Here is a 14,981-nt window from a genome sequence, read left to right on the forward strand (position 1 = left end):
TTTCAATGAATCTTATTCAGCAAATTAGTGCTTTTACATTAGATTATGTTTTTTTTTTGCAGGTGAATCTAATATGTACTAAAACAACAACATATATCTTTAACCTAAGTGCTCTTAAGTCTGAGCCCCTATTAACTTTTGATGAGGAATCAAAGCTTCAAATATTAAAGCAATTGTTATGCTTTTTCCGATATACCTTTCTTTTCAATACACTTGTATGTTTTCCTACACATATGTTATCTTGGGGCCTGTTTGAAAACCAGCTTGACTGGATGCTGGTGGGGGATTCCTATCCTAATTTAATCCAGATGTTGTGAACATGTTTCTTCCTTCAGTGGTTTTGAGGCACCCCAGAGTAAATTGTGAAGCTGCTAGATGACTGGCTCTCTCTTGTCCAAGGCCCCACTTCTAATACAAGGGGCTGATGGAGCTTCTATTTAAGGGTGGGTGGGTGGTCTGGGAAAATAATCCTTTGTCATGATTTAGGAACATTTTATTACTTTTTTTTTTTTGGATGTCGTCAGAAATTACAGCCATATATTCATAAATACCTAATAACTACATTCAACAAATATATTACATTACATTTAAGTCAAAACAAGTACACTTAAAACATGTTGAATCTGTTTCACAGCATCTACTGCCCCAGCCTGGGCCTTGGCCCTCCTCCTCTTCCTCCTCCTCCTCCTCCCCTCAAGCTCTGTGCTTTTTTTTTTTTTTTTTTTGCAGAAGAAATCCTACACATGACACCAAACGACGGTCCAAGGGAGATCAAATGAGTTCTTTTAAAAAAATAATAATAATTGTAAGCATCGGGCCAGGACATTTATGGGAGGCTTTGGATGGGGGGTGGGCGGAGAACAAGAGCAACTATCACAATGATGGGGAGAAGGAAAGGAAAAACATTTGCAAAGATGGATTGGTCCAAAGTGGGCTATTGTTTCTTCCCCCCCACCCCCTCAATGTTAGCACCTTTTTAATCTCTGTTTTTATCTGTTCGGCATCGTGGGTGAGAAAGTATTTCAAACATCCCCGGGCCTATTTTAGGAAAATGGTGGCTTTCTCGCCAGCTTCTGCAGCTTACATTGGCCTCCAACCAAGCTTGACTAAGTGCACATTCGTTCTTTTAATACATGGAAATCAAGCCAGTTGGCTCTCCTGCAGGTGCTTAAAAAGCACATGTCGGCCAGGCTCGGGGAAAACCAAAGCCACATGACGCAAAATATAGCCGACATCCTATTTATTGGAGAAGGGGGAAATAGTGCAATTATGCATAGAAGGATGATTGCAACAGCTTGGGTCCACATTGCCTCCCCTGCCCGCCCCTTCGCCTCCTCCGCTGTCCCTTATCAGGGAAAAACCTTGCAGAAAACAGAAAAGGAAAACCCGCGATCACTATCTTTTGGCGGATGTTGCTCCCGTAGCGGATAAGCAGGATGTGGAAATATTTGCTCTGCCAAACCGCCTCTTTGTGATCTTAAAAGGTGGGACGGTGGCATTCGTTACGGAGTCAGAAACGGTGAGAGTGCCGGTTTTCCCACGTGGCTGTCTTTTAAGGGCAGCCTTTGCTACTCTTGTCTTACTGCCCCCTTAAATGTATTGGCTGTCTTAATTTTGCCTTCTTCCAAGGCTGGCTTTTGTAAGTCCATCATCACAAAAAGGCCTAAGTCCTGAACATATTGCGGTTTCTTAAGTTGAATCCTTTTCAGCAGCCTTGGGACCAGGGCATAAAAACCCCGTCCAAGTTTTGCTTTTTGGTAACATCTGCAGGATGTCATCATGACGTTTAAAAAAAAAGGCTTTCCCCCCCTCCCTTTGTTGAAGGCAAACCTCCAAGTGTCATTAGAGGCAGAAAAAGGAAATAACTTGAACGTCTTTTCATGATTTCCGTTCCTTTTTTTCTCATGCTTCATGAAAGCTGATTGTCTGAGGTGATTCGCACAGGGGGATATTCAGACCTGGGCCAATTTACATACTCAGGTAAATAAATCAAGAGTATTTGGCCACAACTAAGAGCAAGATCTTTTTTTAAAAAAAAATAGGCCACTAAATTTGCTCTTTAATGTCCCTTGTCACACAGTTTCTTCTGAAAAATGGCAAGGACTTTGGTATTAAGAGTTGCATAGAATTGGGAAGCGTCCAGGCAAGGCTGGGGACACTTAGATGAAGCAGCTGCCCTGGCTGAATTTATCTTTATAAGCAGCCACAAAAAACCATTGGGTTCTCGTTCCCTGTAAGTATTCCTACAGTCCTGTAAGAGTGCTTTTTCCATTTGCAGTTCCTTCGTTTTTATTTTTTTTTCTTTCAATAGCGCTATAAACACAACATTGCACATCAGCCAATAAAGGATAAGACATGATGAAAAATAAATAAAAAGAATCTGGTACATGTTTGCTGCTGCAAAGAGACTTAAAAACCTAAACTCCTTTAGGTAGAAAGGTGAGCTATGAATTCAATAAATATTCAAAACTATATTGAGATTAACTTCAATCTCTTCTGGGCAATTTATGAATTCTATAAAGAGGTTGGAGAATCAAGAGGAAGAGATTGACCTTGAAGAGAGCAAGAATAGGAAGTGAGCCTCTTTTGGGATAGGGGGCTTTAGCACTGAGTCTGAAAATGAAATGTATATAGTCGGTTCTCAGGGATACTAGTGGTTTGGTCAGCAAAGAAAGGCAGGCGGCAGCTCAGAATGAGGCAAAACTTCCTAACTAGTAAGAGTAGTTCAAAAAGTCATGGAACGCGCGGTGGCAGACTTGCCAGCTGTATCTGTTGCAGGTCTTTTAATTTGGTTATTGACCTGGAGCAAAGTATGGGCTTGGACACATTGGCCTAAGCAGAGCTTTGCAATGCTACAATTTTCTGGGTGATACTGAACAGCCAGCATGCCCAGCCCTACTACAGCCAACGACAAAGGATGCTGGGAATTGTAGTACAGCCATCTCTAGGGATTGCCAACTCTCTCTCCCGCTTATTAAATTGCAGAAAGCAATCTTTATATTCCGGCCGTCCTTTCCCGTTGCAAAACAAGTTAACAGCGGAGGAAGATGTGAAACGAGGAAGAGTGTGACATTCTAAGCGGAAGAAGCTTACAGAAGGACATGCCACGTTAACTGACCCATTTGGCCCCTAACAAAAAGATTCTGTTCTGAGATTGCCCATTTCACAGTTAATTCTTTTTTTTCTTTTTCCCTTTTGAAAGAATAGCTAAAATCCAAGGGTTGGATTGAGGAAATCTGTCTGGATGCCTTCAAGGTCAAAAAGTCGCCCAGATCCGTCCTTAAAGAAAAAAAAAAGCTAAACCCTCAACCAATTCCTTATAAATATTTAGAAGCGCTGCAAAGTTATGGCCGTCACAATGTGAGCCGCCGAATTAAGATGGCCGGTATTCAAAAGCCACGTGCTGCACTGCTTCAAAAGGCAGAGGAACACCTTTCTTTTTGAATCTTTTAAGACCAGGGAGAGAATTCTTGGAGGAACCTCATTCTCAAAGCAGCTAAAGGCAGTCCTCGACTTACAACAGTTCATTTAGTGACCGTTCAAAGTTACACCAGCACTGAAAACAGGGACCAAGGGCCATTTTGCACACTGGTGACCTTTCCAGCATCCCCGCGATTAAACTCCAGGTGCTTGGCAGCTGGTTCACATTTAAGACCATTGCTGTATCTCAAGGTCATGTGATCCCCTTGGGCAACCTGGCGAGGCGAAGCCAGGTTCACTTTTACCAAACGGGTTTGCAAGCTTATCAACTGGAGGGGTTTCACTTAACAACCTCGGCAGGAAAGGTGGTAAAATGGAGCAAGATTCACGTCACAAATGTCTCGCTTAACCACAGCAATGTTGGGCTCCGTTTTGGTCGTGAAGTTGCAGACTAGCTGCCATTTGGAGAAAGACACAGCTACTTTAAAAGGTCCCAAAGGGGTACTTCGTTCAAGCTCCTCTCTCATATATCCTATGACAGCGATGGCAAACCTGCCCCAAACTGTGCCAGAAAACTGAAGACCAGCTGGCCGATGCATGCATGGGTTTGGGGGGCATTTTTCGAGCCATTTTTGAGCTGTTTTTCGAGCAGTTTTCAGGCCAGTTTTTGGGCCAAAAATCGCCTGAAAACAGACCGAAAAACAGCCTGGTTTTGGGGCCATTTTCCGGCACTCAGGTGTCCACAAAGACCAGCTGGCCAGTGCCAAAACCCAGAAGAGCAGCTGGCGATGGCGTGTGTGCCCACTGAGAGACCCCTGGATGCCACTTCTGGCACCTGTGCATATAGGTTTGCCACCAGAGTCCTATGGTAAAGAATCAGCACAGACCCACTGTATTACACGAATATACCTGTAGATAATTTCATTTTGCAGGAAAGATGGTGGCATTTAGCTCTCTGGTGCCAGCTAAGCGCAAAAAAACCCAGGCAAGTTTGCAGGGGTCCAGAGGTGGTCTTCAGCCAGTTCTGACCGGTTCTGGAGAACCAGTAGTAGAAATTTTGAGTAGTTTGGAGAACCAGCAAATCCCACCTCTGACTAGCTCTGCCCCATCCATTCTCTGCCTCCCATTGAGTCCCAGCTGATCGGCTGGGTCTCCTTTGGTTGCCCTGCCCAGGACAACGGAGCTGGAAAGCAGGTTAGTGGGGTGAGGAGGGAAGGGGGATTTTGCAGTATATCCTTCCCTTCCATGCCCACCAAGCCATGCCACACCCACAGAACCGGTAGTAAAAAAATTTGAATCCCACCACTGCGGGGATCCATTTACAAATACACAGTTAGTCCTCAACTGAGAACCACAACTAGAACTAGAGCGTTTCACTGCTGAGTAAGACAGTTGTTCAACGAGTCCCTTGCTTGATTTTACCACCTTTTTGCCACACAAATAACCACCATTGTTAAGTAAATCCCACTTCTTCCACTGGTTCTGCTTATTGGAAGCTGGCTGGGAAGGTGGGCATTGAAGTCCCTACCCACCCCTGGGATCTTGCAACCACCCTAAAGGCAAGTTGGTTGCCAAAGTGCCCAGAAACTCTGAAAACGTTTCGACGGCTGTTAATTAAGAAGTCACTTTTTTTTTCCAGTGCAATTGTAACTGGGGCGGACACTAAGCAAACGGTCGTAAGTTGAGAACGACCCGTCCCCTTTCAGAATGGGCTGCCCGCAGTAGCTGCCACCACGTTGGGTGTTTTGTGTGTGAACAAGTCTGGCTTTAAATAAGTAGCAGGACCGTTTCCTTCTTTTTCCGTATACTTTTTTGTGGATTCAGGATGGAAGGGAAAAAAAATCCTACATCTCAGAAAATCGACGCCCCCCACGTATGATTTGAGATGTTGCAGGTAAAACGGACGATGACTAAATCTACTTCAACGGCTTAAATCTGGTAACTAAAATCTTAGTGGTCTCTTTTGTCTCCTCAACAGCAGTTAAGCACAGTTGGTATTCCAAGTGCTTTAAGAAAAAAGAGGAAGCAGAGGACGGAAAGACACGAGAAAACGAAGGGGAAAAGGATAATTCTGTTTTTAGCAAGAGGCCTTCTACACCAGCAACTGGTGCTCCACGCTGCCAAATACCAACAGGTGGCTTGCACTTGCCCAGCAGAAAGCTTCCTTTTAAAATTCCTTTTAAAAAAGCACTTATTATTTTATCAGGTCCTGACCAGCAGCTGTAAAAACACTTAAAAGCAAGCCTGTTTTTTTTTTTTCCTTTTGCCAAAAAAAAAAAAAGAGAGAGAGGAAAAAAAAAAGCAGAAACATATTGAAAATGGCAAGCTTTTTATAATAATAATTAAAGTAATAAAAACATACAAAACTTTTTTTTTTTAAATATATACACACTAAGGCTGAAGCACCTTTTTTTTTTTTTCCAACTCTTTTAATTGCAAAATCTTTGTATGAAAATTCTACCCGCCTGGGTACATAATCTATGCATTGGTATGGTCTGTACATCTTGCCCTTCCCCGCCCCCCACAGCCCCCTCCCCAGGAATAAAAAGGTACCTTGTTTTTGTTTTTTCACTTTTTATTTGTCAAGTTGAAGTGCACTTCCAGCCCGAAAGCTGACGGATGCATGGGAAGTCCGGCGTGGGGGGGAGCTGCGTTTTCTTCTACTAGATTTATTAACTCTGCAGGTTTACGGTTATCCAAAATATCCAGTTCATTCTAACCAAAAAACAATGGAGGGTATATACTCGGACGAAGAGACAAACAGGTTTCAAGAACAAATAAAACAGGACTCAAGTATCGCAGTCGAAGGGGGATATGGCAACGACAAGGAGCGCAAAGCCAGGATATTTAAACCCAGCGGCTCCTTCGAGGACAGGAGGCGAACAGTTAGCGTCACTGATGGAATCTTCGGGCTCAACCAAGATCTTCAAAAGACAAAAACCAAAACCAAAAAGGAGAGAGAGAGAGAAGGAAAAAAGCGGACGAGGATGCCGAAAGAAAATTAACCCTTTCCAATGTCTTGAGAACGTAGCTTTTCGTCTAAATGGATCAACTTGCAGTCACCAAAAAAAAAAAATTCTTTTTTTTTTTTAATAATAATAAGTCTCAGAGTTCAGTTGCACTTTTTAAAGAGGTGGGAGTTCAGATTTTTTTTTCTGGATTCCCGCCAAAAACAAATCTTTTTTTTTTTTTGTTTTACTCCATGCATGGCACATCCTTTTGATTTATTTATTTATTATTATTTATTTAAGCTTCAAACCTCCCCATGAAAAATATTAAATATTCCAGGTAATAAAATAGATTATTATTATTATTATTATTATTTCTATACGCTATGTTTGGCCTAGTGCAAGGGCGTGTCACCTGGGATAGCCCTTGAAATAACTCCGGGACCACTGCATGGCAGGCAACGCAAGGCACTTTCGCAAGTGATCGAGTTCAGCCTGAATCCGTTCCCTTTCCGAGACAATTTTCTGCTTCTGGTTCCTTAGTTCCTGCAAAGGAAAGCAGAATCTTTGAGACAGTCGCCTCTTTCTCCTCCACTGAGGCAGGCAGAATATTATAGCATGGCTGTCCAATCTCGGCCGCTTTAAGACTTGCGGACTTCCAACTCCCAGAATTCTCCCGTCAGCTATACTCCCTGATGAATTCTGGGAGTTGAAGCCCGCAAGTCTTAAAGTGGCCTGGTTGGCTGGGGATTTCTGGGAGTTGGCGCCCAAGAGTCCTGAAGTTGCCAAGATTGGACACCCCTGGTTTATAGTATTGTAGAAAACACAGCACCAAAACTACAACTCCTGAACGGAGAGCATCACAGAACCTTCCCCGACTCCAAAATGTCTTCTTTTCCAACCATCATGTTATGCCAAAGGGACCAATATCCACGGTGCCTGGGACTGAGTTGCAGAGGAGCTAAGCAAAGGTGGTGTCAGCGTTCCAGAAAACCTCCACTCCAACCAATAACTCCTAGACAGGCATCTTCTCAAAAGTTCTGTTTTATTTGGATTGTAAACTGGCACAACTGGGGAATCCCGAATCTGAAAGTTCCGGGCTTCCTTGCAATAATAAGTAAAAACTGCAAATCTACCCCCTGCACCCATCATTACATCACATGCCCCAATCACCATCCATCCCAACTTGAGACTCCCCTCACCCAGGTGCAGAAATAACATGACCTTGAATTAGAAAAAGAATGCTATTATGCCTAACCACATACACTTCAAAAAATTCCCCCGTCCCGTTTTCCCAGGCTCAAGAAGGTGGCCGTGTGGAAGCGTCTGGTCTCAATATGGCTTCCAAAGCTGACAGGTGGATGGGAAACCAAGAAGAGATCAGAAGCCTGGAGTCTTAATGACGAAATCAATCACACACACTCACGCAGACACACACACACACCGCTGAAAAGGCATGGTCCTCTTGTTTGGCCAAGATAACTCAGGGATGGGTTGACCTCCCAACGGACTCTTGCCCGTTTAGCTGTGGGGCTGAAGCCCTACTCACCGTCATGGTGTGCGAGAGCTGTTCTGCAGTCAGACTGAGACTGTAGTGCTGGGCCTCTAAACGTCGGCATTGGGTCTGCAGCACTTGTCGTTCCAGGTTTTGCTCTGTAATGCACGTTGAACTGGTTAGTCAACTGATGGGAGCAAGAACAATGAACAATGTTTTTACTAACAAGGAATGCCTCCAATGAGGCTGGCCAATGGACGGGCCTATTCCAAACCCAATAGATTTGAACTATAAATACATCAAGTGGTTTCTCCCATTTCTAAGGGTCTTTTCCCACCTTGTACCTGTGGGAGAGATACTTACATGCATAAATAAAGATGTTAATCTACCTTTCCAGCTCAGATGCTGTTTTGGCAAAGGCACACTACTGGGCATAGCTGCTACCTTCTCTGGTTCAGGCTAGACCTGCATGGAGCCCGTTTCTCAGATTTTGGGAAACTAAACCCAGGCCCTTCCTCCCCGCCCAAACCATGGTGGGAGGTCAGATACAAGATGAGCGGGAAATAAATTTCATATTAAATAAATAAATAAAAATTGTAATCTACACGTCAGAGCATTCAGAAGTAGCCTACTGGCCTTTTGGGGGAAGAAAAATGAAATTTCTCTGCCTTCTCCAGCAAGATGCTCCAGAATCCGATATAGATAGATAGATAAATAGGTAGGTAGGTAAGTAGGTGGAGAGAGAGAGAGAGAAGGATGAAACAGATAGAGATAGACAGACAAAGGGATTTTTTCTTGAAAAAAGAATGGCCTTTTAACATCTTGTTCCTTTCAGAGTTAGCTTGCTGGATTGCAAATGGAATTTGCAACAGATTGCAAAAATGAAGTCCCTGCTCACCCCCAGCAGTCTGGCGTATGCACATTTGAGTGATTATATCTGCTTCTCACCCTCCCTCCATTTCTCTCTCTCTCTCTCTCTCTCTCTCTCTCTCGGTAACTTGGACAACTAAATGCTCACTCTATCTAGAAAAATAAAGGATTATTGTTCTCAATGGATGCTTTTGTTTATTGGGCTATCGCCAACAACTCCAAGCACTGTCCCTACTCAGTAGCCATCAATCAGTAATCACCATGGACAACAAATTGGTCAATGCGTAATGGTGCATCTGTCAATATCATCCTATCAAAATTTAGCGCTTTGCGTTTCAAATCCTGTAAGCTTTCCTTCCCAAAAGGGAACAAATCCTGATTCATCTGGTCATTTCAATTGCTTCCTTCCATCTTTGCACCACTTGCCAGCAACTTAAGGTCGAATCATGGCGAGGGACACCATTTTTGTCACCTTGAAATGTTTCGCTGCTCCTCTGAGTATCTTCCTTGGTCAGAGGAAGTCATCTAGTCAGAGAGTCAGTCACTGAAATTGCACCCACTCTTGCCACATCAACCTCAGGGGCTTCCTCCCCAAACACACTGCAGTATGTCAGTGAAGCCCCCTCAGAGATCCAGGCAAAGGTATCAGGAGGTCAAATCACAACAACGGGGAACTGACTCGTTCTGACTGATGAAGCTGCTTGGATAAGCAGCAAAACGTCCCAAACTAAGAATAGTTTATGTGGCTTCTTCCATCATTCAACTTTCAGAGACGACTGAGTCTTCGTTGGCACATTCATAACCTGGATATCATGTTTGAAATATGGGAATCTATCGCACACAGAAAATCTCTCCAGGTCAAAAGTTTCCTTCTGATCTGGAGCAAGAATACCGAAGATGCAACTGGTTAATGGAAAAAAAAAAATCCACTCTTTGGAAAAGAATCACAACCTCCTCTGTTTTTCCTGAAAAAATCAATATAAAGCAAAAATATGGGAGGGTGGCAATCTCCTGAATCAGTCCTTCTCACACTTGGGCTGCTTTAAAATTTGGGGACTTCAACTCCCCAGAACTCTCCAGCCAGCTGTGGGGAATTCTGGGAGTTGAAGTCCACACGTCTGAAAAGATTGAGAAAACGCCGCCCCGGACCGCGGCATCTTACCATCCACGTGCTCCTGATAAGCCTCAAAGACCGCTTCGATCCCATGCCATTTTGGTCTGGGGTACTCCTCCTCTTCCTCTTCGTCTTCCTCGTCTTCTTCAGAATCCGAGATCTTCTGGTGCTCTGGAGGAATCGATCCTTTGTGCTGGGGATCTTTCTGCCCGTTTTGCTGGGGCAAAGAGCCCCAGCTGGAAGTCTGCAGTTCCGGAATGTTATAATGGATGGAAGCGTCCACTTTGTGGTTCTGCTCCGCCGAATGAGCCATTGCATTGCCTAAAGGGCAGCAGACACAAAGGAAGGCGTTGTGGCACCCAGTTTGATGAAGAGTCGACCAAGCGCAACTCTGATTTGTCTCGGGACTCTCTGGAAGCCAGAAACAGGCCAATTTCCGGGAAGGGCCGTTTTTCGCCCTCCCCAAGCCTCCGCTGGTGCCCTGGACTTACCAAAACAGGTTGTGTAGGGACTCCGGGGAGGTATGGGTGGGGCCCGCCAGGAGTGGGATTTGGGGTTCTCCAAACGGCGCAGAATCTTAGCTAGTGGATCTCCCAAACTCCCAGCAGCCCACCCCTCCGTTAACCGCTCTCTCTCTCTCTCTCTCTCTTTCTCTCTCTCTCTCTCTCTCTCTCTCTCTCCCTCCCTCCTTCTCTCTCTGCCTCTGGGGTCAGGTGGCCTCACTTCCCCTTACCTTTGTGTTTCTGTAAAGCCTTCTGTGTGGACTGCAAGACGGACTCATGGAACTGGTGCGCAAACTCCTCGGCAAGGAAGGGTTCCCACTGCTTGTTCTTCCCATTCATGCTGTGGGAGAGCGGGACGGGGATCTCTTTGGGCAAAGGGCCCCGGACGCAGTTCAGGAGGGTGAAGTTCTTTTTGACGGTGTGCCCGTCGCTCAGCCTGGGCTTCTCGGCAGCAGGGAGAGGGACGGGCTCTTTGGCTCTGGAAAAGTCGTGGGGCCTCAGGTGATTTGTTCTGCAGGATTCCATGGGCTTCTGGGCTTCCGGCAGAGACGCCGGAGCAACACCGACTGGCTTATCCAAGTCCGACGGCGTCGTTTGCTGGACTTGTGAGTCTTTGGGAAGAAAAAAAAAGCCACGCGTCAGTTAGGACCCAGAAGATGAGTCTACCCTGTGACACCTCTGGGATTCCTACTCCAGGTTAGGAGGTTGTTGTGGTATGCTGGCAGCCTGTGCAGATGGCAGTGGAATCGGACAGTGGGGAAGAACAGGGACCAGTCTGGGAATCTGGGGAGGACTTGGACGTGGGTCCTGTGTCAGATGCAGAGATGGGGCCAGGACCATCTGGGAGTGGGGGGCTGACTCCAGAGCCTCCGGAATCTGGCAGCAGCAAGGCAGAGGAACAAGGGGAGCCTGTTCCCAATGCGCATCTGCGCAGAGCTGCTAGAAGATGAGAGCAGCTGAAACAAAAGGGGTGACTCAGGAGTAAGGCTGGGAGGTGACTGCCCCTCCCATAAGGGATAAAAGTCAGGCCAAGATGACAAAACCTTTGCAGGAAGCAAAGTCCTTTGTTCAGTTCAGATTCACTCTTGAAGCTCTTTGTACTTCGGTGGGTTTTTGTCCTAGTTCATTGGACACTTCTGTGATTGGCAGCACATCACAGAAAAGAAAGGTGGGTGCTTATCTCGAGGGATTGTTTTGAGATTCATTACTGGCTGGGCATGAAAACAATTCCCAGCGTTGCAATAAGACTTCTTTTTAAAATGAGTGTGTGCGTAATTACGGTCTAGGAAGCCTTGCTCAGAACAGAGATGGATGACCCAACCCTAAATGGGAAGAAACCTTTCCATTTAATTTAAAAAAAAAACTATGGAGATTTTGAGTCCTCCAGGTCATGGTTATCCCAAAGGTGCTCTTTTCAGGAGGCAACTGGACTTTCTGGTTTTTTCCTGAAGACATTTCTCTTCCCATCCAAGAAGTTTCGTCGGCTCCTACATTTGCTTCTACCCTGGCATCACCCGCTTCCCAGGGATAGTTTTGAGGTGGGCCAATTGAGGCATTGCACTTCACCCATTACCCACTTTTGACAGCAATTTAATTTCAAACCTTTCCTTGGGGTAGCTTGAAGCTTATCCTCCCTTGTAGAGGAAACCTGTTAATTGCTCCAGGCAGTTATGCGCACAAACACACAACGAGGAAGCCCAGATCAGTGATTTTATTTGACAAAGGCCCTAATGGGGACCACCCAAACTGCAACTGTCCTCCTGCAGAGCGTTAACTACGATTCTTCTCTGCTTCCCCTATTCCCAACCCTGGTCTGTCTTGGCGTGATTTCAGAAGCACTTGGAGATAACGAGGCTCAAGGGGCATGTTTCGAAATTTCTGCAAAGATGGGAAAAGATTGCGTTTCCGCCAGATGCTAATTTGGGAGCGCCATGGAAGCAAGTGCCTCTGACCTTCTTCTAATGGGAAAAATCAAGATAATCACTCTGTCCTTAGAGATAAAACATCCAGCAGACCAAGCAGGTTTTGGGGAAACTATAAAGTTCCTATTGATGCCGGAAAAAGAGTCAGGTGAGATGGGATTCCATCCGAAGAATCTCCCAGCCTCAGGAAGCCACTGTCCATGGTCCTGCCAGGAGATGCCACCATTTATATAGCTACTTACCAGCTTGGACAATACTAGGACTGTCCCGTGGGGAGCTTTTGACGAGCGGTGCCGTGCATGTATTCTTTTGTTTCATGGCGTGAAGCATCTCTGCCAGCTTCTCTTTATCTGCAAAGCAGGAAGCAGAGGTGGTTTTTGAAGGACCAAGAACAGGAACCAAGAACCCTATTGATACAGTCTAGGAGAAGGCCCTGGTTGGGTGGATCAACCATGGGACATACATGTGTGAGTCAATGATCATTCAGCACCTTTTAAGAAATTAGTTCATTGCTTCCTGGAGAGAGTTCCTTGGGTACAGTAAAACTAAGAGCTGGAAGCTTAAACCTTGACAACGTTAAGGCTTCTGGACTTCAATTGATCAGTGGAACAACTTGCCTCCAGAAGTTGTAAATGCTCCGAGATCAGAAATGTTTAAGAAGAGATTGGACAACCATTTGTCTGAAGTGGTGTAGGGTTTCCTGCCAAAGCAGTGGGTTGGACTAGAAGACCTCCAAGGTCCCTTCCAACTCTGTTATTCTATTCTAATTCCCAGCGTGGCTGACTGGGGAATTCTAGGGGTTGAAGTCCAGAGGTCTTCAAAGTTGCCAAGGTTTGACATCCCTGCTCGAGGGGTGTTTCAAAAGCCATCTGCAAGGGGTCGAGTATGAATTATAGCCAGTTTAGGTGATCAGCAGGAATGTTTTTCAAGGCTCAGGACAGGAAAACGATCTGAGATAACAATAATGCCCTGGGCCCTCCAGAAAATGGCAGAACGATTAGGGGACCGGAGACTAAAACATATAAAGAATGATTGCTGGGATTGGCTATGCCTAGTCTATTGGAAAGAAGGACTAGGAGTGACATGATAGCAGTCTTCCAATATTGGAAGGGTTGCCATAAAGACGAGGGGGTCAATCTATTCTCCAAAGCCCCTGAAGGGAGAAGAAGAAGCAACGGATGGAAAGTCATCAAGGAGAGAAGCAACCTAGAACTAAGGAGACAGAAAAATTAACCAGTAGAATGGTTTGCTGTCAGGAGTTGTGGATACTCCAACACTGGAGTCTTCTAAGAAGAGACTGGAGACTTGTCTGAAATGTGTTTCCTACCTGAGCAGCGTTTCAGACTAGAAGACCTCCAAGGTCCCCTTCCATCTCTGTTTGTTTTATATGAATCTCTACAACCTGCAGCCCCTTGGACCAATACCTTTCCTCTTGTCTGCAGTAATGTGGGTTAAGTTGAAGGTTGTGAGGAACCTCTTCTTCTCTTCAAAGTTGGGGCTGTGGTTCATCTCATCCGGGCTGTAACGGGTGGAGAGCACGAAGCGAGGGGGAGGCGTGGGGCGCTTGTTCTGGATGGTGGGTGGGGAAGGGCTGCTCTCCCTCAACATTCTCCGTCTTTTCCTCCGTTTCTGGATCAGCAGCTCCTCCTTCTGTTGCTGAGTGGTCAACCCAAAAAGCTGCAGGAACTCCAGCTTCTAGAAGAAGCAAACAGGAAAGTCAATTGGTGAAGGCTTTCTCTTTTGCTAAAATATACACCAGCCAGGGCTTCCCTGCCATCCGAGACCTGGTTTTCTTGGCCACCAGAAAGATCACGTCCTTCGGGACAGAGTTAAAAAAGAAGGCAGGCCATAATAATACCTGAAGTGCATCTCGTTTTGAGAGAAGTACTTAGGCAGTCAACCTTTTCTAATAAAAAGCATATCAGCTGTGAAGAAAAGGAGAGAAATGTCCATGACCTAAACCAGGGGGTCCCCAAACTTGGCAACTTTTAAGACTTGTGGATTCCAACTCCCATGCTGGCTGAGGAATTCTGGGAGTTGAAGTCCACAAGTCTGAAAGTTGCCAAGTTTGGAGACCTGTGACTTAACCAAAGGTCTAAGATCACTCGCGCAGCCAACTGAAACTATGGAAGTGTCCTCGGCTCGAGTAGCCCCAGATTGGCACATGGCTCCACCACCACATCGACTTTAGTTTTGTGACTCCGAGGAGAATTTATCTTCCAGTATCAAGCATTGTTTGATCTTTAAAGGCCAACCAACGCACAAAGCAAGCGTTATCTGTTAGAAGAAAGGCTCCACACTTCTGGTTGTTATCAAAATTCAGGTCTCGGCTGTCTTGTAAAAATGCATCTTAGGTTGGGGATAAGGCCAAGCAAAACCCTACAGATCGTACAATGTATTTGCTCTGTGCCTCCTGGGATAGCGACCACCCTATTTCAAGCCAGAACCTTTCAACTTACTTCCACTGGTGATATTCTACTGGTTTAGCCCGGTTCAGCCGAACCGAGGATAATCTCCAAGCAAACCGGTTCGCTCTGACGATCAGCTGCTGGGCCCTCCCACCGTCCCTGGCTCTATTCTGACCGTTATTTCCTGCTTTTCGACCTCAGCTGCTTTGCGCGGCATATCCGATTGCCACGAGTCAGCTGTTTCACACCCAGGGCTTGCAACGGAAGGTGAGTTGCAATTGCTGTGCACTGGCGAAGCGCA

At 45.6% G+C, this 14,981-nt stretch overlaps 1 protein-coding gene across 8 annotated transcripts in view; it reads right to left on the reverse strand.

Annotated features, from left to right (window-relative positions):
* Positions 1-5,732: 5,732 nt before the first annotated feature.
* GSE1 (Gse1 coiled-coil protein) overlaps positions 5,733-14,981 on the reverse strand; it is a 257,775-nt gene continuing 248,526 nt past the window's right edge. For all 8 annotated transcript variants that reach the window (XM_087940751.1, XM_087940750.1, XM_087940755.1 and 5 more), the window contains 6 exons: positions 13,697-13,967; positions 12,515-12,622; positions 10,581-10,961; positions 9,896-10,168; positions 7,918-8,021; positions 5,733-6,914 (listed from right to left, as the gene is read on the reverse strand). In XM_087940751.1, coding sequence (XP_087796877.1) covers positions 6,780-6,914; positions 7,918-8,021; positions 9,896-10,168; positions 10,581-10,961; positions 12,515-12,622; positions 13,697-13,967 — 1,272 coding nt within the window. In that variant the 3' untranslated portion in view covers positions 5,733-6,779. The remainder of the gene's footprint in view (positions 6,915-7,917; positions 8,022-9,895; positions 10,169-10,580; positions 10,962-12,514; positions 12,623-13,696; positions 13,968-14,981) is intronic.

This window comes from Pseudonaja textilis, chromosome 11, assembly GCF_049901715.1.
Source record: "Pseudonaja textilis isolate UNSWEBS1 chromosome 11, rPseTex1.2, whole genome shotgun sequence".
In the NCBI taxonomy this organism is placed as follows: domain Eukaryota; kingdom Metazoa; phylum Chordata; class Lepidosauria; order Squamata; family Elapidae; genus Pseudonaja; species Pseudonaja textilis.